General features: G+C 47.5%; 2 protein-coding genes across 12 annotated transcripts in view; one reads left to right on the top strand and one right to left on the bottom strand.

The window, feature by feature from the left end:
* PPIP5K1 (diphosphoinositol pentakisphosphate kinase 1) overlaps nt 1-10,627 on the top strand; it is a 44,013-nt gene extending 33,386 nt beyond the window's left edge. For 3 of the 8 annotated variants that reach the window (XM_021407124.1, XM_021407125.1, XM_021407126.1), the window contains 4 exons: nt 102-281; nt 7,095-7,232; nt 7,678-7,791; nt 8,861-10,627. In XM_021407124.1, the coding sequence (XP_021262799.1) occupies nt 102-281; nt 7,095-7,232; nt 7,678-7,791; nt 8,861-9,555 (1,127 nt within the window). In that variant the 3' untranslated portion in view covers nt 9,556-10,627. Of the gene's footprint in view, nt 1-101; nt 282-7,094; nt 7,233-7,677; nt 7,792-8,860 lie in introns of those variants that run through there. The other 5 variants (XM_021407128.1, XM_021407129.1, XM_021407130.1 and 2 more) reach the window with 3 other exon arrangements.
* The window catches only part of MAP1A (microtubule associated protein 1A), a 53,415-nt gene continuing 38,115 nt past the window's right edge, over nt 12,628-27,927 (bottom strand). For all 4 annotated transcript variants that reach the window (XM_021407098.1, XM_021407100.1, XM_021407101.1 and 1 more), the window contains 3 exons: nt 19,046-27,896; nt 17,026-17,258; nt 12,628-16,104 (listed from right to left, as the gene is read on the bottom strand). In XM_021407098.1, coding sequence (XP_021262773.1) covers nt 15,949-16,104; nt 17,026-17,258; nt 19,046-27,896 — 9,240 coding nt within the window. In that variant the 3' untranslated portion in view covers nt 12,628-15,948. The remainder of the gene's footprint in view (nt 16,105-17,025; nt 17,259-19,045; nt 27,897-27,927) is intronic.

Consider the following 27,927-nt stretch of genomic DNA (forward strand, 5'->3'; position numbering starts at 1 on the left):
TTGCTGGCAGCTCCATTTCCTACATCTCTACATTTTTTTTTTTTCTGTTTCTCAGCTGCACCTCCCCGCTCCTCTCACTCTTTATGGCCCCTTTCCTCCAGATGCGTTTGAGCACCACCACGTTGCCCAGTTGCTGCGCCGTTTTTCCTCTGACTATGCCACGAGCCGGAACATCTCCCTGGATGCCACTCTAGCCCATCACCTCCAGCAGTGCTCCTACCACCTGCGCCTCTTCAGGAGCTGGCTGATCTCAGGGCAGGATGACTTGGAGTGTCTTTACGGTACTGCACGCTGCAGCTGCCTTGGTCCTGTTCTCTTAGAGCTGAGCAGGGACCACTGTCTGCTTGAGAATGCAAAGTATGCTTTGCTTCTAAAAAAGGAAAGCCTTTCCCCTCACTGCATCCCTTACATCTCTGGATTGCTGCTGCAGAAAGGCGTGTGGGCTGTTGCACTGGCAGTTTTGTAGCCTTAGGAGCAGCCGTTCCACGTGGAGCCAGTGCTCTTTGTTTAGCTCTAACTCTGCTCTTTCCATCCTGGGCAATTGTTCATTGCCTTCTTCCTTTATCCAGGGTAAGCCAATAAGCTTTCTGCAAATGCTGTTTTCCTGCCAGCGTGGTGTCCTGCTGACATGATGCACCTGCCCAGGTCTCAGCAGTGTGTTGCTTAGTGTCCCCTTATTGATGGAGGAACCAAAGGGTTGAGAGTGTGGAAGGAGATTAAGGAGGCACTGCAGCTGATCACATGCAGAGTGAATGAACTTGCTGTGTAAATTTAGGGGAAGTGAGTGCTTGTGGGACTGTATTGTTTAGAGAGACCAAGTTAAGCTAGGGTAGACGCTGAGCTTCTGTGCGTCTGCATTGCATGGCATCTGTTTCACCTGTCAGGATGTTTGCAGTGTGTCATGTGTCTAGTTGGGGGAGGTAGGGGATTCCAGTATTGAATCTAAGTGTTATAAATCAGTGTTTCTTGGGTATTTGTCCACCTCTGGCACAGGTGGGAAGTGATGCATTGAGGTCTCAGTGTTGCTAAAACAAGCAGAAGATTCCCCTCTGAGAGGGGCATCTGGCAAGGGCTGCACCATAAAACCTGCTCGGTGCATGTGGCTTGCTGAATGTGTGGTGTGATGCATGGAGTTCTTTTTTTCATTCAGACCCGTATGTGGCAGAGGCAGACACAGTACAGCTTTTCAGGTAGTGAAGCAACAGGATCAAGCATTTTCAAAGCCTGGAAAAGAGGATTTTTCTATATACAGTCTATTTATTCTTGATACAGCCCTTTCTGTCAAGTAGGCAGCTTGGAGATGGCAGTTGCTTTTCATCTATAACTAGGACAATCCTTGGTCTCCTAGCAACAAATACTAAAGAGGATCAAAACTGCTTCAAGGGATGAGATACTGGAACAAAGCAGACGGCTCCAAAGCCAAAGCTGAGCTTCCTCTGCTGCAGATCTCAACCTTCTCCTGCGAGCTCCAGTAGAGGGAAGAAATGAGTTCAGTACTTTGGGCAGATAAACTCTAAATATTGCAGCGTGATGCTGGGTTGTGCCACCTATTCTAATGCAACCAAGCTCATGAGCTCTGTGCATCAACATAGTAGGTTTCCTATGTGGAAATTAAATGTCTCCACTCAGTGAGTTCTTTTTTTTCCTGTTTCCTCAATTTGACTGCCATTCAGACCACAGTTTATCAGTATGTTTGGAACCCCTGCTGGTGTTCTTCTCAGAGAAGTTTCTCCTGTCTCTGTAGCTGAAAGTCCAAATTTCTCCTTTGTAAAACTATGTACTCCCCTCCTCTCCTTGTCTCTCAGGTGTACTTCTACCCAAACAAAGAAAGGAAGCAGAAGATAGAAACAAGGAGATAAAAGTATGTGCTTGGCATCCATAGCTGGAAGGATCAACAGTTAAGCCTTGAAGTGATCACTCTGGGAATCTGTGCTCATCTAGTTTGGGAAAGGAAGGGTGTGGAGCGAGTTCATGTTGGTAATGAATAACAGTGATAATAACGGCAAGGGTCAGCTGTGAATAAACAGAATGACCATGGGATAGTGAGCGACTGGGCAGCGAAACAGCAGGTGATGTTCAGAGTAAATCCATGTAGAGTGACAAGAGGAAACTGCCCCAATTTCATGTAGAGCTGACCATCACCTCTGGGAAAGATACAGAAAAGGCAGACATATGCAGTCTGGGAAGGATGATTTTGGTAGTGGTATGAGTGGCCTGGAGAGGAGTGGTGGAGATCTGCAGTTCAGCCTCTGCTTCAGCACAAGAACTGGGATGTTTCTAATGGACCAAGTAAGAGGCAGCATCAAATAGAAGAGATTTAAAAAAAAAAAAAGTCAACAACAGAGTGAAACTCCTCACGACACTACATTGGGGTGTTAAAAGCGTAACTGAGCTTAAGAGGAGACTGGAGAATGTCGTGAAAGAGCTACGTCATGTTCAGAACGGTTCTGAGTGGGCTGGTCACTGCAGTCCTGGGGAAGGAGTCACCACGTGCGGTCTGGCCTTGCAGCCCATCTTGGGTGTACACTTCTGGCACTGCGGGCAGGGAGGAGCTGACTAGAACAGACCTGCAGGCTGACTATGCAGACTTAAATTTAGAAGGGCTGGCTAGCAAAAGTCCTTGTCCATGTACACGTTATGTACGCGTATATAAACACCTACAGGGATACATGTGGCATATTGGCGCTCTCCCAGCAAAATACGGCTCGACTGACCGAGCATGTTGGAGGGGAACTTGCTGAGTGTGCTTCCTCCCATCCCTTTCAGAATCTGTGCTGAGGCTGGGATGCGTGTTTCTTTGCTCCAGAGGAGCTGACATACAGAGCTTTGGCATGCGGAACTCTGGGGATGTATCAGTGCTGTTGTTCTGCCTCTTGCTTTCAGGATTTCCACTACGCAGGAACAGGCAACCTCTCCATGCCAACTCACAGCTGGATAGCGTGTAGTAACTTGGTAACTTCTGCCAATGAAAATATATATACTAATGTTCAGAACTGTCAGGTAACAGTATAATACACAAAAACAGTTGCTTTGGGCCTAAAAGACTTCTCACCTGAGCCTTCCTTGGCCTCTGTCCTTGTTGGCTGACAGCAGTTTGGCTGCTTTCTGCTTACCAGCTTGCTGGAGCAGCAAGGACCTTTTCTCTTTTCAGTAGCCCGCTCTGCTGGTACAGGACCTTGCTGTATTTGAGACCTCAGCTGAAGTTCAGTAAAGCTGAGGAATATGCTGTTTAGACTACTTGAAGACTGCTCCAGCTCATAGCTAGTAATTCTGCTGGTTCCTGGCTGAGCTGCTGAGTTACCAGATCTGAGGAGGTAATCACACCAGTGCTGATTTCATTCTAGTGGGGACTGCATTCCATATAAACTCATCTTTCCCAACTCATATTTATCAGTAAACATTCTTCTGGTCTCTTTGGGACACACAGAATTTAGGAAACTTTGTCTTACTTTGTTTCAAATTAGATGCTTCCACTTAAAGAAATGGTGCTAATTTCCTCTTGGATTTTCACCCTTTTATTTGTTCTTCTAGACTGGGACCTCTGGGACCTGTAGTAATTAAGAAGATGCTAGTGAGTTCAAGACGTTGTTTTCTGTCTTGCTCTTCTCCTTTCCCAGTATAAAGCCCTCAGGGTGACTGAGAGATTCAGGTAAATAGATGAAAGTACCTGTTACATCTGCAATGAAAGAGCAGTAGAGTAATGCAGCATAAAGCATGCAGCTGGAGATTGGTATACTTGCTTGGAGTTCTGGCCACGTAATCATGAAGTAGGTGTTGGCAGTTTCAGAATTCATCATCATGTTGCCTATGTAAAAGATGGTGCTTCCTGACTCCTCCTTTGGAGTCATCTGCTAACTGCTTACAAGAGCTGCGTCTGTGTGTTCCTGCTGCCTGCTGAAATCTCTTAGAAGTGTGGGATTCTCTAGTTTAAGTGGAAGACTTGAAACAGGTACAGGTCTCCATTGGCTTTATATGGTGTAGCATGTGAGGTGATCTCTGCAAAAGGGTCCTTATTCCCCTGTCCCCTTTTCATTCGAGTCTTAAAAAACACTGTGTTGTAACTGGGCAACTCTGAGAGCCTTACGTTAAGGGGAGAGTCGCTGTCTCCTTCAGCAGTTGAAAGGCTTCCTCATAATCTTTAGTTAAGCACAGTAGCTGCTCTGCCATGCACATGTGATGTGGACATGTGGCAAGAAACTGCGTGGGGAAGAGCTCAAAGTGGAATGTAGTTAACTCAGCTGTGTTGTGGCCAGGCTTTCAGCTTGCCTGGGAGAATTAAACAGGACTTGTAATCCTGTAGGTAGATGGCACCTTTGTGTGCTCTCGCCTGCAGAATGCCTCTCCAGGCAGTTCTGTGCTGTCTGCTGCTGTGTCACGATGCTGTTATCAGTTTGGAATGGAGATTCCCTCACATCTGCTCCCCACCTCAGTCTCCTTGGACATCTGAGGTAATGTGGGCTCAGCAGACTCCTCTGATCTGTGAACCTTAAGGTTTTTCCCACTACCAAGTCTTGCTTATTTGACTCTTAACAGATGATTTTTCATTTTACTGAAAAGTAATTTGAGAGACGTAACCATGCAGTAGTCCTTGCCCCGAGAAGATTACGGCTGCCCTTGGAGTCGTTTTCAGCCGCTCTTGTTGCACAGCCCAGCCATGTGCCTCTGTCTGCAGGGCACGCCTGGCTGGAGAACACAGAATGCCCTCTGCATTCCTACTATAGCTGTAGTTAAACCTGAATGAAATGAAAAGTGAAACTTGTTCCTCTGTGAGCTGCTGTGTGACTTTAGTACAAAATTAGTACAAAAGTTAAGTTCTGTTCAGTTTGTTGTGCCATTGCCCCCATCACAGACTTCTGCCTTGCAGGCCCCACAAAAAGAGCTTCAGAAGGCACTGGCAGGAGTTGGTAGCACAGGATGACTGTCCAGTTGGGAATGTTCCCCATTCCTGATTCTTTGATAAGCATGTGTTGTGCAACAGTGATCAGGTCCTTCCCGGGGCCTCTTGCTGCTGTGATTTGAGTGAGGACTACGGTGGTGGCTTCAGACTGCTATGGTTGGCCTCTCCGCAGCAGTTTGGCAGGTGAAGGGAAGCATGCAGGGAAGCGGGCTGCCGTGTTCAAAATGAGACTGCTTGCTTGAAAATCACAGTGCTTCACCTTGAGAAGGAGAACTTCTGCCTTTTTCTCCACTTGCCTGAGAGCAGTGGGGTTCCGTAGCACTGAGCAGAGCTGTGCAGGCATTTGGCGCTTCTGGGGGCTGGGTGTGTCACGTCACATCAGTAGTGTTGTCAGTGTCACATCTTCCTTTGACGCTGGATCTTTGATTTCTCCTCTTTATTAGAGGGTTGCCTGTACACCCACATCCCTGTCAGTGCCTCCAGTGTATCCTGTAACAACATTGCTTTGCCCTATGTTGTATTTAAACTACTTTCCATTCTCTTTGGAGACCTGTATAGCTGAGTCAACTTTGGTCTCTCTTAAGACAGATTCTGTTGTGAGCTGACATGAACCTCCCCCTATGCTCCTCCAACACCATCTACGGTCTGCTAGTCTTTAAAGTCTTTACCTCTCTACTTTCCTTTAGCTTTGTCTCTCAGGATGTCTGTGAGAAAATAATGAATAAACACTCTTCCATATTCAGGACGGACTTTTCAGCAAGAGAGAGAATGTGGTGTTTTTTTCTGTCTTCCATTCCTTTGTCCTAGGCAAAGATTCGTTATCCTTCATGACTTGAATTAATGCTGCCTGCAAGCACTTTGTGGCATAGGTAACCCCTCTGGGTGGCTGGAGGGTTCTTCATCTCCAGTGGCTGTTATGGTAGCGAATGTGTGCAGCACTGCCAACTGGTGACGGTCTGGTCTGCAGCCTCCTTGTATGGCATGTAGTCACTCTAAATACCAGCTGCTGGCTCAGGTTCCTTGCCTCTTGCAGAACTGGGTTAGATGAGTGCACTGGGGCAGAGATTATCTGATGAAACCTGGAGGTGACCGAAAGACTGGAACAATGACTATATTTAGCAGATAATCTGGGTGCTCTAGGTTCTCTCCTTGCTAGGTGCAGGGACCAATTTTAGCCTGTCAGTGTGCTGAGCAGCAGTTTTGATGTGTGCATCAAGAGCCAATGCACTTTATTGCATTTCAAAGTAATTTTTCCTACCTGTAGGAACAGTTTCAATTCCTTTTTTTCTTTTCTCAATTCGTTAGAGGGAGCTTGGCGTGCACAGAGTGGGAAGCCTGGGCTTAAGGAGTTTAGAGATCTTTAAACGTGACAAGTGGAGTAGAAGGAGCCCTACTCCCATATGCCCAGAGACTCTTGTTTCTTCCTTGCTCCTCTGACAGTTCCAGGTTGGCTTAATGCCACAGAACATTATCAAGAAGCTTGGATGAAGAGAAAGATGCTTTGCTGTAATACTCTGCCAACTCAATAGCAAAGAATTTCTTGTGAGTGGTTGTGATGCAGCTTAGCTCTGAGCAGGTGTCTGTTAAATGTTGATATGACTTCTAATTCAGGGTTTGCTGACAACAAAGTCGTCTTTGGGGACACATGATTCAAACAGTTGCTTGGCCCTTGCTTCGGAGAGGGGCCTGTCAGGCGTGCACTGGAGGATGTGCTGTGAGGGGGGTTCTTTTCCCACTCTTTGCATTGGTAGCAGTGCGCTGTAACTCACTGATGGGCAGAGGGTGGTCTGTGTTGCAGGCTGGAGTGTTACCGATGATGGGAGTTTTTTCTTGGGAATTCTGTTGACTTCACTCAAGTTTTGTTTAGCTTCTGTAAGCTGTGTGGAACTGCACCAGGTATTCCCTCATAACCAGATAATTTAGCAAAAGAGACACAGTCACTGCAGCAAACCTTGCTGCTGCTAGAGGTTTCCTCCTCCTTCTCCTCCTTTTGCATATGCCTGGATGCTTGCTTTCAGGTCTGTAACTGCATGTGATTGCCTAATGGTGATTTGGTGATTTTCTTGGCCTAGAAAAGGTGACCTTAGACCTGAGTGTGCCTGTTGTTTGATTCCCTAGCTCCTTAAGCCGTGAGTGATCCTGCACAGGTTTAGGTTGCTGTTTACTCTATTCATTTTCTGATTGGGTTTCTTTCCAGGTTTTGAAGGCTGTTCCATGGTTCCCACCATTTATCCCCTGGAGACCCTGCACAACTCCCTATCTTTGCGACAGGTCAATGAGTTCCTGACGGCTGTGTGCAGGAGTTGCAGTGAATCACATGTTCAGTCTACTGCAGGTACTGATGAGGTGGGCTCATCTCTGGGTAGGGCAGAACAGAGCCGAAGCAAGCAGTTGAGGACTTTTGGTCTTTTACATTGTGGGGACAGACTGTGCAATAAGCATAGTCACTGATACCTGTTCCAGGGTGTTCTAGTCCAGGAGTCAGCTGTGGGATCCAGCTCAAAGCCATCCTAGGCCACGCACCCGAGGGACAAGTAGTTGGCTGGGTTTGTCTGCAGCCGATCAGCACAGCGACATGGGTACAAACTCAAGCTTGGGAAATCTGAGGCTCAGGTTCCCAGGGGCTGGGGGCAGTTACAACTCTGTATGTGCACTCTTAAACTCTTTCCCAAGTGTCTGTTAGCGGTTGGTTGGGTATGCAGACTCTGGTTTGATCCATTGTGGCCATTCCGTTTTCTCTCTGCCTGAATGTTATTGACCTGTATATTTTTTTCTTGAAGCTTTGTTTGATTCAATGATTGGCAGCCAGATACCAGGGGACCCCTTTATGTCTCAGCGAATTCTGTCATCATCCTCTTTCCCACTGCGCCAGCGGTCGGATAAGCCCCCTTGGTGTGAGTGTGCTCTCTTCTTGATCGGGTAGTGGTGAGGGAGGGGAGAAGAAGGTGAAACGGTAGAAGCCAAGTATTGGTTTTTATGCTTTGCCATTGATGGAACAGAATCACACTGGGGGAGTAGGTAAAAGGAAAATAAGTCATATGCCCTGTTAGAAGGCTCTCAGAGAAAGATGGAGAAGGGGCTCTTTATAGTACTGTACATTACAGGGAAATCTACTGTTGGATGGTTGTTGTCTCTCCAGACATCCTCTGCTGAGTGCAATAGGACATGGAGAGCCCAAATGCACTTCATTTTCATCTCAAGTTCTATGCTTCTCCATGACACGTGGCCAACCCAGTGTCAGCATGTGGAAGCACCTTCCTTACTCCACCAGCCACATACGTGCCACACTCAAGGATGCCTATAGGATAGTCTACCATTTTACTCTTCACTTGTGGGCTTTTCTGTAACTGCTTGCTAGTCACAGTCTCTGCAGAAGTGGTGACTATAGTTTATCCCCTTTGCTGATATGACTGCATCTTGAAAGGGAAAGACTCATCAAACAGTTTAACAGCGAATGCCTTAACCTTTTCCTTTTATTGGACTAGATATAATCTAAGTCTGTTCTGTAGTTTCACTCACTGTACAACATAAGGCAAGAACAGACATTGGTGGGGAAATAATATTTCTTCTTCCAAAGGCAACTGTAGTTCAATATTCGGGGATTGTGCGTGTCAGGATCCAAGGGTAGTGAGGCTGAAGATGGGTGCCCCATAATAATGAGGGAATGAAAGAAACAGCTTTTCTGCTCAATACCCAACATGAAGTTTCATGTTGCTCTATAATGGCAATGTAGCTCTATATAACAAGATGTAAGTGCAGTTTTTGTGCTTGTGTCTTCATCAGCTGAACTGCTGCCAGAAGCACACCTAATAGCAGCTGCAAGCCCCTGCCAGGGTGCGTGGCATGTAGGTGACCCTCACCCATTTCTTGTAGAACTGTGGGATGGCGACAGCTTGGGTTTGCTCAGGCTTTGGGCTAGGGAAGTATCAGCTAAATGTTTAAGATTTTTCTTCCTCTTTGCAGACAGCAGTGGCCCTTCCAGTACTGTCTCCAGTGCAGGCCCATCCTCCCCAACCTCCTTGGACAGCTGCACTCGTTTCAACTTCGCTGAGAAACTTTCCATCAGTCCCCCAAGAAATGAGGAGCAGCTGAGTAGCCAGTCCCCTGAACAAGGAGAGAAGCAGCCTGATAGTGGAGGGCTTGGTGTGGAGGTGGGCACGTCTGGGTTGCCAGTGACAGAGCCCAGTGCCCCAGAGACACTGACCTGGAGCAAGGACCTGGAGCCAGGTGCGTTCCCAGAACTGTGCAAGAAGGAGCTGGCAAAGGAGAACTCTGACCCAGAGGAGAAGAGTGTGGTGGAGCTGGAAGAAGATTCAGCTGGGGAAATGTTAGAGCCAATTAATGTAGGGAAACCAAAGAGTGGTGCAGAGTCTGAGATGAAGCCAGCTGGGGAGAGGGTGAAGGCAGGTGAGGGGGATTTAGGGGTAACAACTGGCCTGGATCAGTCAGGGCTGGCCAAGAACATCTTGGTGCCCTGCGAAGAGGAGCTTTTGGGAGAGGTGTTGGACCCAGAACATGTGAGCGAGGAACCATCTGTGGGGCACAGTGCTCTGTCAGGCCAGCTTCTGTCTGGTCAGCTGTGCTGGGAGCAACTGCTGCCTCTTGAGACAAGTGTGGAGGGGCTGCAGCCACTGTGTCAGGAGGATGAGCAGAACTAGCAGCTCACTGGACAGCACACTGCAAGCACTTCTAGCCTGGAGGCAACCAACTTCCTGTACAGCACTTCGTGCAGATGGCTGTCCACGGAACAAGCCATGTCCCAAGTCCATAGGACTCCAAGTTGTGGAAGAGTCTGCTCTGCTCCTACACAAGCTAGCTCTTTGCCATCCAGCAAGAGACAGTACTCCATCTGCCATGTTAAACAAACAACAAATGCACCTCCATTGAGCAGGGATGTGGCACTGTGTTGGTTCAGTGTGTCCCCAGGGCTGTACGCTCACTGGGACAGCAGAGGATTGGTAGAGCCAAGGCTTTTGGAGTGGTGAGTCCAGAGGGGACAAATGCTCCCTGGAGATTAGTAGGCCCGTAGCCTTCAGGGATGGCATTCTGGGCTCAAAGTAATCAGGTTCTTCACAACCATCAGCCTCCTCTCTGTTCTTTCCTTCTCCTTCTCTTGATCCCCACCGCTGGCTGCCAGAAACAGATCCAGAGAGGCAGTAGTGGGAAGAATAGGAAAAGGAGAAAGCAGTCTGAGTGAGTGTGAGAAGAAGAGTAATGAGAAGAACAGGTTCAAGACCGCTACTTGCAAGAAAACCTCTCTCTGGAGTGGACTTGAATGTTTTCCTGCTGGGCTGGGCTGGCAGGAGCCAGGGATGCATCCAGAGAGAGGTGTGCAGGGAGGACACACACGGGTTTTTCTAGTCCCCAAGGGTCATGTGAGGTAAAGCTTTGAACTCTTGGTGACAGAAATTAAGAGAAACTGCTTTTTGAGCAAATCAGGATTATTGGAAACCAATAAGGAGAAAACTTTATTCTATATAAAATGAAAAAATATTTAATACATATTTATGTAAATGAGTTGTGAGCACAAGCCTGAGGGCAACGCTGACACAGGTGTCCCTGCCACAGCCTAAGTGCAGGACAGGGCTGTGCCTCTTGCGCCTCCTGTATTTATGGACAAGTCTGCGTGTTTGTCTGTAGCTACGATATACGTTTTTGTGAAGCTCTGCCCAAAGATCTCTGTGCTGTGTTGTGATGTGTGTTCACAGTAAATCTCTGCTGTGGGTCTGGTGTCTGTCTTTGCTGACTAGTGCAGCAGTGTGTATGTGCCAGAGCTTGCTGATGCTCAGGGCAGCAAGCCTTGCTTGTTCTCTTCCATCCTGGAGGCAGAAGAAACTATGGTCAGGACAAGTCACAGCTGAAGTGAGTGCACACACATGAGGCTTTGCTTGAGAAAGCCAAATGCTTCTTTTCTTTCTTGTTTGAAGAACTGATTGTACTGGGGAAGAGGTCCTGCCTGACCAGAGCCCATGGTGGTTTGCTGTGGAGTGAAGACGCTGGGGCAGTGTGTTTGGTTCCTTTCACCTGGTCCAAACCTTCTCATCAGTTCCAAGGACATCCTGTATGACACTTGCTCATGCCCAGCAACTCTGCCTTTCAGTTTGGATGTTTCAGGTGATGCCTGTTTGCACTCGAAATGTAGTGGGTCTTACAGCGGCTTTGAGTGCAGCTCTACACCAGGAGGAAACCTATGCCCTTTTTGCAGGGCTTTGTGCTGGGATCTGGGAGAAGGCCTGCTATGTGCTGCATGGAAGAGCTCTGGCTTTTACTGGCAGCATGGCACTCGGGTTTGGATGAGCAGCTTCCCTGGCCTGCGCCTGTCACGCTGAAGCTGCTGGGCTTTGGTGTGTCCTGGTCCTGAGAGCTGGCCAGTGGAAAGCTGGAGGCGGAGTAGCTCTCCAGATCCTTCTCAGGGCCCTCAGGCAATGCCTGAGTACTGCTCCTGCAATTCTCCCCTGCTCTTGCCCTCCCCAGGCTCACAGAGGGCCCAGTTGGTGCCAGCACCTTGCTCCCACTATAGGGACTTCGCTGGGAATTGGCTCTGTATGGGCCCTGCCTGCTTCCTAGGGGTAGCACTAGGGAGTAGGGCAGGGGCCTGGGCATGGTGCTGGCCCTGGCAGCCCCACGGTTGGCTGCTGCAGGTTATTGTGAGCACAGTGCTGGCCATCAGGTTGGGCAGCTGGGCTGATTTTGCCTCTTTTTTCCTGGAGAACAGCCCAGAGTAGATGTGTTTGCTGCTTGGTCTATCTGAAGTGCTGGTGGGGGACCCCCCCTCTGCAGGCTGGTGCTAGACAGTGCTTGGTCTACCCACCTTTGGGACATATGTGTGTAGCCACAGCCACTGCTAGCAGGAGCGTGGCCATAGCTGTGCACTTGTTTAGCTGGAAAGCAGCAGTGGAAATCAGCTCTGCCAGTCAGCTCTGGCTCACAGAAACTGTGGGTCTTCTCTTGTCAGTAGCAGCTCTGGCAGCTGCCCTGAGCTCTATGTGATGTGCTGCACAAGTGGTGGTGTACTCCCCTACCACTGCAGCCTCTTCTGAGGGCTGCAGCCCCATCCCTGCCTTCTTTTTGCTCTGCATTCATCCGTGCAGTGTTTCCTCCGAAGGGCCCCCAGGCAGCAGAGGAGCTGGTGCCGTCAGCCCAGCCTGACTGCTGCTGGGCACAGCAGGAGCAGCAGGCTGCTGTCCTCATTTTCAGCTGAGAAGAGCAGAAGAGCTGAAATGAGTGACTTTCCCTTTGGAAGAGTTGTGCAGCAGCGCAGAGGCCTCCTGCTGCGCCAGGGCTGGGCCATGCGATGCCACATCAGCGCCCGGAGCTTGGGAGCAGAGGCCCTGCTGCGCGCCCTGCCCAATTGCTGGCTCCTGGCTGGGCACCGCAGGGCTGTGCCTCCCATGCTCTGGGGATGTTTCCAGTTCCAGGTATGCTAGCTGTGCCAGGCAGAGCAGCCATTCCCAAGGGGCACAGGATGGGCATAGGGCTGCAGTGCAGTTCTGCAAGGCAGTGTCCACAGGAGTAGCTGCACACAGACCTGTGCCTGCAGGCCCTGGGCCTGCTGAGAGGGGCAGGTGGCGGCTTTGGGACTGCAACGGTGACCAGCCCTCCCCAGGAGGCAGGCGTCCCTGCTGCAGGACATGTCGGAGCTGTGATTCGAGGCACAGCGCATGAGGGCAGTGCTGCATGCCCCTGCCCACACCAGGGACACTTAAAGAACGGTTTGAAACAGCTGAAGGTGTTCTTGTTCGCAAGTAATGTGGCTTTATTATTGTGTTGGGCTCCTCTCTTGACAGTAGTTAGTTACAGAGTGTTTCACATGTAAATGGGCAAAAGGACAGAGGTTGAGGAACTAAATTCAAATAGAAATATGATGCTGAAGAAAAGAATCAGGGCTCTGTTCTTAAAACATATAGCATAGAAGCTGGGAGCACAAGTTGCCATTTCAATACAGTTAAGACGTTCACTTTTTTTAATTATAGGTTTAAAATAGTATTTTGTACCTATTACATACAGGAAGATTACGTGTTGTTGCCCACATGCAGAAACAAGCATAAGCAGAGTTTAACTGTTTCTCTCTATAGTATTGTATTACCTCTGGCTCTGGGTGGGTTCTGCTGGCTCCTGCAGTCTGAGCAGAGTCCGACACTTTACGAATTGGAATTTATACAATTCTTTTTCCCCCTAGTTTCAGAAGAGTGCAAGGGAGGGAGAGAAACTGAAGGCAGACGAGACTGCCACAAAAGACTGAAAAAAACTGTGGAGTCTCAAGGACATGGAATTGAACTGGTGAAAGATTGAGCAGTCTGAGCAGCACAGCTGCAGAGGGCAGGAGCACAGTGTGCAGAGGGCGAGTGTTTGCACTGAAACACGTGCCAACAACTGCACTCCTGCTGGGAGGATGCAGGCACCTTGCAAAGCCTCACTGTTACTGCTTCTTAGTCAGAATTGCTTCAAGTTTAAAATTGAGAAACATTCATATGTGGATCTATCTAAAGTTAGTGCATTAGCTTTTATGCCTAGCCACACTGAGAGATCCAGGGACCCAGTCAATGAAGATATCGTGTTTGTTTCTCTGGCTACCTGGCACCAGACGTTTGGCATTCTATGCCTGCAGCTGGCTGCCATCCAGTCTCACTGACAAGTGAACCAGGATCTCCCCAAAGCAGTGAAGGCAAAACCCCAGAGCAGTGTCTGGGAGAAGCAAAAGCAGGTCTGTTACTGCCTACAATTGTTTGCTGTACCTGACATTCATAGACAATAATCCCACTGGGTGGCAGAGAATGACACTTACTCTGGCAGACACACTGCGATTCCATGGCTAATGTGAATGCAGCACAGGGCAGGGATTTCAGAAATCCCTAAGTACGCTCACACACTCCTACCAAGCAGTGTGTTAAAAGGGCTGGCTGGCCCCAGGGGAGAGGCTGTTAGCCTTGGGCTTTGTCCTGCAGCTGCTGGGTTTTAGACACAGCATCACAGGCTGCAAGCAGAGATCCCTTTTGTTGCCAGCAAATACTCTGCCCAATTCTGTGGTCTTTTTGTTGTTGTTCTTTAAATTGCAGCATCTAAGTATTTGTACTGAGAAACCTCTGAGCTCACACCAAGAGCACATAGTGTCAAGTTAAAATGTATAAATTAAAATAGTAAATCCCAACAAAAAGCAGCTTAAGATCAAAAAATAAATATATAAATTAAACACAGAATAAACCATCTCCCTAGAAGCTCCATTTTAGTTCTAGGAGGAAGTTTCTAAGCAGCATTTTCTTTATGTCAGCTGTGAGAAAATACTAGCATAGAAACCGAAGTGTCCTAGGCAAGTACAGCCCATAGTCCTGGGATGCTTACTGTGGAATCAGACCTCGGCTCAGGGCCAAGCACAGTGGGTGACGCAGCAGATGGAAATATGTGTATGCCAAACCTTGCAACAGCGCTTTCTCTCTCATCTCTCCTTCACCAGAGCACAACCTACTGCCACTCATTTTGTCTTACAGAAAGTTAAAGCCATCTCTATGATAGGATGGTCTAGGTTGTGGCAAAGGCTTCCTGGTGCTGCTGACACAGTGCACCTGAGCACTGCATTCTTGGAGCTGCTCTCCCTGCAGGGGCAGCCCCACAGCTGGAATGGGCTTGAATATCAATGAGGCTCTGGGATCAGCAGCAATGGTGCCTTCAGGGCACACAGCTACATTTCTTGCCAGGACAGCCATACAGCAAATAGGCAACAGGCTCCCAGCTGCAACCACAAGTGTGCCCAGCAGTCTTGCCCATAGCTCATCTGTGCTGGCAACATATGTGCATCCCTGCCCCAGGTATGGAGAAGCTAAAGGCTAACACAGTCACTGATCTACTTCTCCCACATAGTTTTGGGAAGAGTTCTTTTTAGGTTCTAGTCTCCTAATCCTGGGCACAATTTTTGGGGGGGCAGTTTAGGCAACAAAAGCTTGAACACAGCTAAGAAGATGGACTGTGGGCATACATGGAGCGAAGAAACTGCTGTTGCTTGCAGAACTGGCACACATCAGCTCTCCTGGCCAGCCACTAACATCTCAGTACAGCATGCGAGTTCTTCAACCCACTACTCAGTAGAACCTTTGGTTTACAATGACAGGGAGGTTTCTCAAAGATCATAGGCCAGAGGCCAGGTTGTTGCAGCCCTTCTGCTTTAGAACCGGCTGTAGTTGTGCGTTTGGATACTCTCGAGTGTGACTGTTCAGGCAGTGGCCCCTCTGTGCCTCTTGCTGTCACACTGGTGCTGCACAGGAGTAGGTTAGCCACTTGGTGTGCAAAACTCAAGTTAGCAGGTTAGGAATGTGCTCTTTGCAGCAAAGAGCAACAGGCTGAGCTTTCTCCTCTCAAACCAGTGTGTCTTTCAGTACAGCTCCCTGAGCATAGAGAGCCAGCACTGCAGGAGTCTGCAAGCAAATATTTGGGACAGAAGCCTGCAGAAGTGGCCAACAGTGGCCCTGCCCAGCTGGAGTACAAATCCCCTCACCCAGACCACCACCTGTATGCTCAGGATGGGAGATGGAAGAATGCCCTTCACTGTCACGCTATGATGGGAAAGTCTGGCCTTCCCTCATCATCTAAGTCTGTTTGCTTTGCAAATTAGTTTTCTTCTCTGTCCCCCTGCTCCCCTAACACCGTCAACATGCAGCAGCAGCATTTTAGCCCTCACTGGAAAGATGAGGGTCACGGTGCTACAAGTTAAATGGCAAGGCAGCCAGGAAGAGAGTGGAACAAGCTCTCATAGCAGCAAGGCAGCCAAGATAGTCTACAGAAACTGTACAGGCGGCAGAATAAAGCAGGGAAAGTGGAAGTGCCCCTGGCCTGCAACTGCTCTTGCACAAAACCTTAGCTCAGTCCAGAATATTACAGAGCCCTGCACTTCTTTCTCCCGGCATCCGGTGCTGAGCTAGATGGGTACCCGATTGCCTGACAAATGGGAACCATGTAAAGGATTAAACCAGAGAAGACCTGGACTGTGAGTAGATGGCGTCTCTGATGCTGCATCGGTGATTGGAGAGTCAATGAATGAACGTAAAGTGTGGCTGGGAGATTTAGAATTCAATCTTACAGGCTGGGAAAGATTCATCCTGCATCACAACAGTGCTGCTGCTTGCCAGTACCATGATGTTTAGCTCCTGCTGTTTCTCATGTGTCTGTTGGTACCATTCTCGTGTCACCTCCGTATCATGCGTTGGGATCAACGTCACCTGGGCAAAAAAGGAAGCAGGTGTGATTAACTGGTAACAACTGCAGTCATAAACAGCACCCATAAAAGCTGAGGCTAAAATTTCTCATTAATTTTGGAACACTGGCCCCTTGGTACTGCTTGTTCTACTTAATGTCTTTCAGAAGTCAGATTCTCTAAGGCAGAGTTGCTGCTGAATTTTATGCAGTACCAGCACAACAGGGCTCTGAGTTGACTGCAATCTGGCAGTACTACCACAGCAATGCTGAAAATGGCTGCAGTACAGTGCTCCAAAAACAGTCTTAGAAAGATCCCTCAGTGTGAGAAGGGACAGTGCTGAATGTCACTGTTATTGGGCTGATACTAGACTTTATGTACCTACTGACTCAGTGTGCAGCTCAGGGACTTTGAAATCTAAGGCTGCTTCATCTGACAGAGCATGCATACTTTCCTGTTTCTGTCTTCAGAAACAGTGTCCACCCTGGATCTCCTACAAACCTGACTACATAAGAAATATGATTAAGAATACTGTTTTAAAATCACTAATAAAAGTTAGCATCTGTCACTAATAAAGTTCTTAAGCAAGAAGGGCTACCAACAAATGCCATAGGACACTGTGATGAAATTTAGGCTGCAATGGTGCTTGCTTTCACTGGCAGACAGGCTCATCCTGGAGCAGATGAGCAGGCACACATGATCTCTGAATGCTTCCTCAGAAGGATGTGGAATGGTGGATGCATCTGATTCTACTCGCATCATTCTGAGAGTGTCCTCCTCCTCCTACGTACAAACACTCTACAAACACAGCAGAGCAATGCATGCCCAGTAACATTTATATCCTCTTAGAATACTTCCTCTGAGTATGTTTGTGACATGCCCCTTCTCCCCACTTCTTGCGACACATGGAGAATCACATACATTTTTTGGCAGTTGTATGACCTACCTGCAGGTTCTCCCCCCACTGAGACTTCCCTTCCAGGAGCGCATCCAACACTGCACGGCTTGGTTCTCCATTGGCTGCATCATTCCCACTCACAACATAGTACGATGCTCGAACCCGTTTGAAGAACTCTGGGTCTGTGTTCTTTCCGCTGCAGTGGTTGGGGATGTACGCCAAGTCCACATAGACGGGCGGCCCCGTGGGCACAGGCAAACTGCTTTTGGGACTATTGGAAACTTTGGAAAAAAGAAAGCGAAGGCTATCAAAATCCTCCTGGAATGAACATACACAGAATTCACACTGAAGAACATGGATTTCAGAAAGGTTTTTCCCTGCAGTTAAGATTTACCTACGCTCAAAAATGATCTGGGTGCATTTCTGAGCCAGTACTGGAAGGAAATGGAGGGAAAGGGAGTTGTGCTGTTCTCTGAGGATGGATTGGAAGGCTTTAGGCTCTGAACTCTTTCCTCAAGAAGGGAATCAAAAGTTCTGTTATTAGCTTTCGCAGAGTTGTTATTCCAATCAATACTTAGTCCTACCCTTTTTTCTTTTTGTTTAGTAACCTACTTTTGCTAACGAAACCCATTCTGTGACCTCTGTATGCCTCTCTATCTGTGGGTACTGCAGTGGGTTTTTTGGGAGTTCCTCTCTGGCTTTCTGCCATCCCTGTGAATAACTACTGTTCCATAGACTCTAATGCTCTTTCCTGGCAACACTGCTGCTACTTTTGTACATCTTTTCTTAATTTGCTGCTTTTTAATATTTATGAGATGAGAGATGGTCAAACAAGTTATTATACTCAGCAGTATATATGCATATATAGATACAGCCCACAGAAGGACCATGCCTTCTCTCCCTCTTGTTCTCTGTGGAATCAGAAAAGCCTCTGTCTTCTGCATCCCATTCTGGACACTTCATTCTGCGAGTATAAAGCCACCAACTACTATCCTGTCCATGTCATCATGCTGCCTAGCTGTGGCACAGACAAAAATCTCCGCCTGTCGCAGCCACTCTTAGTGATGTCTAGCCCTCACCTCAAGTTTTGAGTTGGGCAACCAAGAGCACTGTTCCAAGCACAAAATTCCTGTATATTTGTCTTAAGCTTCCCTTCAGGCTTACGTATCCAGGCACTGCATCTTGACCTCTCTTTCTGCACGGTGCCTTCAAGACATGACTATTCTGTATGGACACACTGCTAATATCCTGCTGTAGGCAATTTGTTGTACCATGTTTCTGTGCCAGCTATTCATGGAAGTCAGTGTCCAGCACCTCTTCAGGCCACGTTCCTTTGCACAGCCCGGCCCTGCAGCCATTTCACTGCTTCGCCCACTACCTTCCTCTGACTGCCCACTGCACCAAGCAGTCTCCTTTCTCAATCACTTGGCCTGTCCACCCCCTTGCTGTCAGTGATACAAGTTTCTCTCACCTGAGGTATATTTGCAACACATGCGCATGGGCTCTTTTCAGGTCTTCCTCTTTGGCTGCTCTCACTCAAGAAGAATACCTCCTGAAGCCCCTGCAACCCTTCCTCTGCTTCTCCCACATCCTCTCTTTACCATAGTGCCTGCAGTAGGCATCTGCTGAGCCCACAGTACATCAGCAGTGTTTTCATTTTCTGCATCCTCCCGGGCACTGCCCTCCTGCTGGCTCGTTACACTCAGTGTCAAGGATCTGGGGCAGATGATTACCACTTGGCCTGCACTTTGCACAGAGCCTGTCACTGTGGGGTCTCAACATGGAGATGGAGGTGATGCAGCTGTACTTACCACCTAAAACTGGGTTCTGAATTAGGTTTCCCAGGACTCTCTGCAGAGGTGGCTGGATTCAGCTCTACAGAGAGTCAGAGTTTTCCTCAAGGCTTCTGTCTCTGTATGTGATTTGCACGATCACCTCTTTTCTCACTGCTTTGAATTCTTATGCCTGACTCAGAAGTCCTGTTCCCTGCTTTGCTACATTTAACTCACTGCTGTTTCTCTGCACTGAGCCTGAAAAGGAAATGCGCATTTAATGAAGAATTTCTTACCAGGGTTTGATTTGATGCCGTTAACAAGGCTCTTGCCAGGGTTGCTGTGACTACTCCGGGCTAACTCATCCTCTGTGTGCGGAGGCTGCACCAGCACACTGCGTGGTTTGGGCTTCTCTCCTCCATCTCTTTCTTTTTTGGCAGTGGTAGATTTTGGAGATTTGTCTGATGGCTGTTTCACAGGAGTGGGTGATCGTTTCCCTTTCACATCTAATTTACGAGCAGGAGAGGAAGATTTGGGTTTGCTCAAAGGCTTCCTCACACTCTTGCTCTTTTCTTTCAAGTCTTTCTTCGAAATTTTATCAGTTCTACTCATGCTTTGCTCATTTACCAACATATCAGGGTCTACCATGCAGACATCGGGGTGAGGTGGATGAGGATGGGGATCTACCATTGGAACAGGCTGAGGATCATGGCTGGACCTAGAACTGGCATGATGAGCACTTCCAACAGCTTTGTCCACTGGGAGGAAATCAGCATCTTCATCTGAGTCCATGTTGGCATCTGCTGTGATGGATGGACATTCTTCCGTCTCAGGCGGAACATCCGAGTCTGACTGGGAGGTTCCAGAATCGCTCACTGATGTTGGAGGGGTTTCCTCCACTGTGGCTGTTTGTGCAGGGCTACTACTAGTGTGGGGTGGTCTTCCTTGCACAGAAGTGTGACCTTCCTCCTGCGAGAGGTCACTATCTTCAGAGAGCTCATGAGGGCTCGGGTTAATGAATGAGGGTGACAGCTCTCCCTTCCTCTGCTTGTATTCACATGAGGAAGTTCTCTGTCCATAGTCAAAACTGCCTCCTAAACGTGTCTCCATCTCATGGGAAGCATCTCCACGGTCCTCTGTTCTCCCACCCCTCTGCACATCTGGGAAAAAGGGCTGGAAACTGTGTTCAGGGGACATCAGAGAGGAAGGACGGCTCTGTCTCTCTGTGTCCTCTTTGCCTGTGCATGGAGAAAGACTGCTGTCAGAATCAGGACACGTTTTTTCATCTTTTGTCTCTGCTGAATGGTATGTGCTTTGGAAAGCTTGCAAAGCTTGCAGACTGGTGCTCACCTCTGTTGGACCATTGGCTGTGGTTTCATCTTCACGCTGATGATGAGGAAATGATGCCAGTACATCAGGGAGGGATGTTAGTGTCATCAGCTGCTCTGTAAATGGTGCCTTCTGTTCAGGACTAGTTACACAGGGTTGTTGTTGTTTCTCTGCAGAGAACGATGTGGGCTGTGAACTTTGGCAGTCTTTTCTGCATGGCAAAGTGCTGCCACCCGTGCTACTACCGAGTGCAGAACCGTGTTCTTCAGCTAACGCAAAGTCTTTGGTCTCAGCTGTATGGGCATTCACAGCATTATCTGGAATCTGTAGAGATGCATCCCAAAGGCTCCTGGTAGTTGGTTCCACTCCTGCACTTGTGTATGCAGAAAGCATATGGGAGTAAAAACTTTCTGCTGTAGTTGGTATTACAGGAGTGGTTGCTTCAGACGATGGTTCCTCTGACAGGCTGGAGGAGTCATCCCTCAGTTGCTCTTGGGGCACAGACTCTTTCTCCACAGCTTTGGAGAACAGTTTATCCTCTTCGTATGGACTCAGCAATGAGAATTTAGTTAAAGATGAGCTATGGCTGCTGATCTTCTCAGAAACCTCCAAGTACTCATCTTTCTTCTCCTGGCTTGAGGACAAAGCACAGGGAACCTTTAAAGGAAGAAAGATATCCCCTGAATGGCTTGCTGAGGTTTGTTCATGTCTGAGCACACTAGATGGTTCGCCCTTTCCTAACAGGGAGCATTCAAATCCAGAAGGGGTATCCATCACTCTGCCCTCTCCTGTTGGGACCCTTTTGTATTCTTCTTTCTGCTTTTCAGAAGCAGATTTCAAATATGCGGCTTGCTCATCGTACTCTGAGACTTCTTCCGTGCTTGGATAATCTGTTACACAGAAATGCGATTCCTTCGTGGATTTTTCAGCATCCTCTCTCTTTTGCAAAGAACCTTGGCTTAAATGGCACATTTCTGAAGCCTGCTCATCTCTGCCTATGCCTGGCAAGTCACTATAACCAGCAACACGTGTCCCCACAACTGCGGCTGGCGTAGTTTTCCTAATTCCATATTCCTCTTTCCACAGCGGCTCGGAAGGCGATGAGGCAGTAGAAGTGGGTGAAGTGGAGTCCTCACGCTTGCTTTGCAGAAGCGGTTCTGAAACATAGAACTTCTCTGTTGAGATGTGTGGGTAGACTGTGGTGGCAGCTTGGTCAGGGCTGTGCAGTTTGGACTCTTTTTCAGATCTCTCATTGGCACCTTTTTCTAACTCTGAGTCACTCATGTTCTCTTCCCCTTGACCTGCTTTCTCATAGTATATATCTTTGAGATTTTGGCTTTTGGATTTCAGGGGTAGAGGTATCTGCTCCTGGCTAGACAAAATGATGTTCTTATCTGGACAAGCAGCACCAGCTTGGGCAGCTGACTTTTCTTGATAAAATGTGTCAGTTGTGTCTGTGGGAGAGACAAATGCCGTGGTTGCGGATGATGGGTGATGTTCGGAGCCCAGTTCTCCCGGCAAAGCACAGGACACCTTCAGTTCCTCCTGCTCCTCAGACAGCCTAGGTTTGTCTGTTTCAGACAAGGGCAGGTATCTTTCGTGGATGTCTGTATACTCAAAGGCTGCATCTGCTTTATCTTTAGGGGACGCTGGAGATGACAACTCCTTCTCAGCAGAAGTATAAAGGCAGGATTCTTCTTCCTTTGCAGAGACATGAAAACTTTGATCTTTTTGAAAGCTCAGTGCTGTTGTTGGCACCTTGTCAGCATGACCTGGAATGTCTGCACCCTCAGATGCGAAAGGGGAGAGTCCAACTCCAGATACAATCACCTTCTCATAGATGTCGGCATACTTGAAACTTTTTTCATCAGGGTAGGGAGTTGGTTCTCTTTCTTCTTGCTCTTCTCTCATAGAACTGTCATCACTTCTGGATCTGCAGACCCCTTCCTCCTGGGAAGGGGAGTCCAGGGGGCTCCTGGAATGGGACTCTGGAAGATATGCCACTGGGCTTGCAGAACCCACAGCCTCCAAATGACCCATGGCAGCACTGCTTTCTTGAGGAGGGACACGTCCTAGGGGGGAGTGTGCACACTGCCCTGACACTGCAGCACTTTCTTCCATGGACGCTGCTATGTATTCATATGCTGCTGTTCTTGTCGATTGCAACAGAGCAGATGCTGCTGCCATCTGCTCTTTGCTTCCCATAGGGTCATAGAGATCCTCGGTGGATTTGTACCCATCCTCTTGCTTTCTATCTATCTTGTATATATAGTCTGTTTCCTGATATAAACCACTGACACCTGCTTTCTTTTCTGCAGCCTTTGGTGGGATTTCCTCCTGTAGAGGTGCCTCACAATGACCTACTTTGTAAGGCCGCTCTGCTGCTGGTGTTGTGCCAGTCTTCTTTTCCAGAGGGCTAGTTGCTATCGCCAGGGGAGATGCTGTCAGTGCTTGGTCTAGTGACTTTGCATAGATATCTAGGACAGCTTTTTCCTCATCATCTAAATAGGAGTAATCTTGTTTAGATGTCAACAACAGATCTTGCCTTTCTTTGCCATCAGTTAACGCTTTGGCCTGATTTTCCTCACCAGAGACATACTGAGAAGACAGATGAGAACTGTCTGGGAAAGTGATGTCAGCAGGAGCTATTTTTGCCTTCTCTGTTTCCACTGTCGGTTTAGCACTCTTCAGTGTCTCTTCTTTGTAATCATATGATTCCACATTTAAACATTCTGCTTCTGCTTGCATTAACCCAGGTTTGTCTTCGGGATGGTGGAGAACCCCATCATCCTCACTGGGTAACTGCCCTGCTCTTCTAGTGTCTTTTCCTTCCTGAAGGTACTCGTATTTAGAGGCCCATGCTTCACTTTCTGCTCTTCTCCAGGTCTGACTGCCAGGCGCTACAGGAGGCAGGATTTCCTCTGCTTCCATCTTAGGAAGGGATTTGGTTTCATATTCTGGCACCTCATCCAAGAATGTGCTTTCTCTCTCCTTATCGTATCTCTGCCACCTTCTCTGAACAGGAATCTCCTCCACTTGTTCTGGAAACCATACTTTCTTCTCATTACTTACATCTTTCATGTACAAGTCTTCCATTTCTGGAGATTTTTCTTCTCTGTCTTCCTTCAACCTGCAAGATTTAACTTCTTCAGCAGAAATGTGTGACAATGTTTTATCCTCAGTTGGGCTAGATTCTATGAAGTGTGAGCCCTTGGCATCTGGAGATACTTCCTGAGAGAACAAGCCTGAAGGTTTTCCCCTAGATGGGCCTTCTCCAGTTAGAGAAAATAAACTGCTATCATCTGGAGACATTTCTTCACTTGAAGTGTCTCTGGGGGATGTGTCTCTAACTGGGATACTTTCTGGACAAGATTTTGACGCTTCTTTTATAAGTCCTTCGGTAGAAGCTTCCAGTGATTTTTCATACATAACTAGGCTCTGCTCTGCAAAATCCATGGGTTTCACAGCTTCCGAAGGGAATTTGTTAGTCAAGTCAGGCACATTTTTTTCTTTCACAGGTCTATCTTCCATGAAACTAAGAGATTTGATGTCTTCTGGAGAAATTCCCTTCACAAAAATGTCTGAAGAGATTTCCTTGCTGGGACTCTCAGTGAGAGAAATTGATTTGGTCTCTTCTGGAGAAATGTCTTTAACTGAAGCCTGAGAGGACTTTTCTTCTTCTGAGGTGTCTTCTGCAAAACAGAGACGTTTTCCTTCTTCAGCAGCCATCCCCTTCATAGAAAGATCTGGGGATTTTTCTTCACCAAGATTCTCTTCTGTAAAAGAAAGTGATTTGGTATCCTCCGGAGAAAATCGCGAGGTTTGGTCACTTTCAGATTTGATTTGGTTCGTGAACTGTGGAGAATCCATACTTCCTGCAGATGTTCCTGTGGCAGAGAAAGGCTCGAAGTGTTTTGAAAAGCCCATTAAACCTTCTGCCATGGATTTGGTTTCTAGCTCTTTGCCTGGCTCCAGAGACACATCTGTCTTGGGATGGGGGTGTACAGGCAGCTCCTCCTCCTCCCCTATCACCACTGTGTCCTGCTTGTGGTAGGAGAGCCAGGGCAGCTCCTCCTTCCCCACGGGTGCTTCCTGCACCTCCTCCTCAGGAGACACTGGTACATCACTGTCCGAATCCAGCTTGTGCTGCACAGGTCCAGGTATGTCTTTGTCATATTGGTACTTTGCTGCAGACACCTCCTCATCTCTGAGAGATTCGTCCTTGGCTCCTTTCACCACAACAGAAGCTTGACCTTCTGATTTCTTAGCAGTGGCATCTGCTTGTTTTTCAAATAGCTCTGAGTCTACTGTTTCTAGTTTTTCCTCCACTGGAGACTGGTGGAAAGGTGTGTGTCCTGCACTGGTGGGGCCAGACTGGGTAGGAGATGCCATTTTGACTGTACTGTCATCAGGGCTCACGCATCGTTCTTCAGCCTCTGCAGAGTCAACCTGGGAAAGTGGTGTGTCTTCAGTGGACAATGGCAGGCTTGAAGTTTGAATCACTTCTGCGGGGACATTTGTTAACATGTTATCAGGACATTCTTGATGAGTAAACAATGGGGCACTGTAATGCTCTCTGAGTTTCTCGGGCATTTCAATATTTGGAGTCCCATCTTCTTCTTCCTCTTCATCTTCTGCCTCTTCATGGAGATCCTTTTTTTGAGCTTCCAGTTTTCTCTCTCCTTCTGCTAGTGCGTGGAAGTCTTCAGGAAGTGGAGATTTAAAACATTTGTCTTCCTCCAAGGATGATGTGGGAGAGATTGTGCCAGCAGAGGGAACGTAGTCGAGACCTTGGGTTGCTTCAGTCCGAGAGGAAGGGATGCTGTTCACTGTGTCTAGGAGTAAAGAGCTTTTCCCAGTTTCTTCTGTTTGCGGTGCTGTTATAGATGCAACTGATTGATCTTCTGCTACTGAAGTTGCAAAAGATGAAAGCTTATCACATTCTGTAATGGAGGTAGCAGAAGATATATGTTCCTCCTCGGCTAGAGGTGCTGCCACTATGTTTGTAGGATATGCCAGGATTTCAGATTCCTGACCAGCATAGCCCTTGGCTGCAAGGTCTGCAGCAGGCATGGCCTGTATTCCATGTACTGCTTCAAAAGAGCCTGGGTGGTCAGGAACAGAGATGTCATACGCATTGACATCGTACTTCAGGTGTGGGATCCTCTCTTCCTGTTCATCATGTATTTCTTCATCAGAAATGGTCTGCTCTGTTTCTGAGTAGCCTGGGATAGTTTCATCTTGGATATATGAAACGTGTTCTGCTGCTGCTCCTGCTGGGACTGGCAGGCTGCTCAGAAATGACTCCTCCTTTGTTACCTCCTTTCCCAGTAACTTGGTTTTCTCATCCATATCACTACATTCTTTTTCCTTTTCTTTAGTAGTAAACAATTTGTCCTCCCTCTCATCCTGTTTTAGCTCATAGAAATCTTTAATCTTTTCCACTTTCTGCTCTGCCTCCATGTACTTTTCTTCCTTTTCTTCCTGTTCTGCCTTTTCTAACACATCCTCTCTCTTTTCCTTCTCAGCCTTCTCCTGCACGTCTGTCCCCTCGGTATACTTTTCACAGGTCTTAGTTTCTGCTTCCTTCTGTTTTCTGTCCAAAGAGATTTTCTCCTCTTCCCCTTTGTCTTCCTCTCTGAATGCAGGTGGCAGAACACCTTTTGCAATGAGAGCTGTGTGTGATGGTACCTGTTCTCTGTCTAGCAACAGCTGAGCTTCCTTGTACTGCTCAGCTTCTCTCTCGCTGTATCTCATTTCAAGATTTTCATCTGTTCTTTCTTCACCTTCTGTTTTCTCAGCTTGACCTGCTCTTGGTTCTAGATGGAGGACTGCCTCTTCCTCTGCTGGTGATTCCTTTTCCACATCAATTGTAGTTGTCCCCTGATCAGGAATGTTTGTTTTCAAAATCAGATCCACTGCAAGATGATTCTGATCCATCACATCAGCAGACTCTTTCATCTCTGTTTCAGGTTCTCTCATAAATTTATCACTTATTTCAATATCAGACATTTCTTGAGTCACCTGCAAATTCCCTTTCTCCTCATGCTTCAGTTCCTCAAAGTCCTTTGTAAGATCTTCTGGTGAGGACAGGACTAACCTCTGTTCAGCAACAGCAGCCTCTCCTGGCTCCACCTCTACTGGCACCTTCTCCATTGGTGATGTCTTCAGATCACTAAGTATTTCTTTCTCAGGTTTGACTTTGATCTTCTCAGTTTTGATTCTGCCTGGAACTTTTGCCTTGTATAATGTTTTTCTTACTTCTGGAGTAAATGGTTTTAAGTCTGGTTTAGACAATTTTTTGGGCTCTGGTTTGGTTTCTTTCTTTTTATCCTCTTTCTTTGAATCTTTCTTTTCCTCTTTCTTTCCGTCATCTTTTTTTAAGTCCTTTTTCTCCTTCTTAATCTCTTTCTTTTCTTTGTCTTTCTTCTCCTCCAGTTTGGATACTTTCTCTTTGAGATGCTTTTTGCCAACTTTGTCTTTTGCCATTTTTCTTTTCTCAGCTTTGAGAGCATCATTTGATTCTGTCTTTATCTTTTCATGTTTAACAGGCTTCTCAGGAATCTTCTCAGAGTGTTCTTTAACTTTTTTCTCACTTTTAGCATCCTTTATGACCTCTGGTTTTACTTCTTTAATCCCATCCTCAACTGCCTCCTCTTTCTTAGCTTGCTTTGCCACAGATGGTTTGGGGGAAGATTTAAGACTCTCCTTACTGTCTGTTCTTTGTTTAATTTTGGTCTGCTTGAGCACAGGGGGAGGTATTCCAGCAGTGATATCTTTCTGAGTAGCCACTGGGTACCTCAGAAAATCCAGGTGCTTGAGTTTCTCGAGACCTTCCAGTATCTTATTTTGAGGAGCATTTCCAGGAAACAAAACCCTTACAATTTTCTCTGTTGGGCTAGCAGGCAGCCACACCACTAGGGCTGTGATGGACGTGAGATAGGGAACGGAAATTTCACCTTCTTTCCCACTTGCAAGAATTATGCCAGTCTTTGCTTTACTATTACCAGCCCATTTCTGCATTAGAAACTGCATTTCCTTACTGTCCTTGACAGGATTGAGTATATACATGTCCAGCCTACCCACTCCCATTTTGTGGAAAAGCGTGATAGGTTCAATGGTATTGCTCACCACCCTGTAGAGGGGCTCTGATTTAATGCCAAGTCTGTTGAGATACTGCAGTGTCAGACAAGCTTCTTCAATGCTCCTCTTCACTTTCATGGATGATTCTGGCATCTTCAGTTTTTCGGGAACATTAAAAAAAACCACCCCCAGCTCAGGAGAAATTAGGTTCTTCATCCAGTCGCTGTAGTTGGTAGAGCCCTGGGACTGTTCCTCCTCTTGCTCAGCAACTTTCCTCTGCAGCAGCCCATTGATGCCAGGTAGGTTGTCTGCACCGATGTGGGTCAGGAGAATAGAGTCAATCCTATCCAGGTGCCTTACTAGCTTCCAGAAACAAGACTTCCTGTCAGAGCCACCATCCACAAGGATGTTAAACCCATTGACAGCAAAAAGAGCAGAATCACCTCTTCCACCAGGAAATATGTAGCAGCAGGGTTTAGAAAGCTTCAAAAAGCCCCCTGAGGTGGGTGGCTCTAGGAGATCAAATGGAGATGGTACATCAACTGTTTCAGAGACATATTCTGCGAACTCAGACACCCCATCCATTTCTGGCAGAACTGGATCAGGATTCAGTTTCAGATTAATAATATCCTGAAATCGCGGATGTCCAAGGTTGCTCCAGTCTCCTTCTCCCAAGCACGACACAGTAAGGGAAGCCTTGATATCTGAATCAGTGTTGCTAAGAATCTGGGTGACCTATTGAGACAGGCACAGACAACCAAAGGTC

This window comes from Numida meleagris, chromosome 9, assembly GCF_002078875.1.
Source record: "Numida meleagris isolate 19003 breed g44 Domestic line chromosome 9, NumMel1.0, whole genome shotgun sequence".
Taxonomy (NCBI): domain Eukaryota; kingdom Metazoa; phylum Chordata; class Aves; order Galliformes; family Numididae; genus Numida; species Numida meleagris.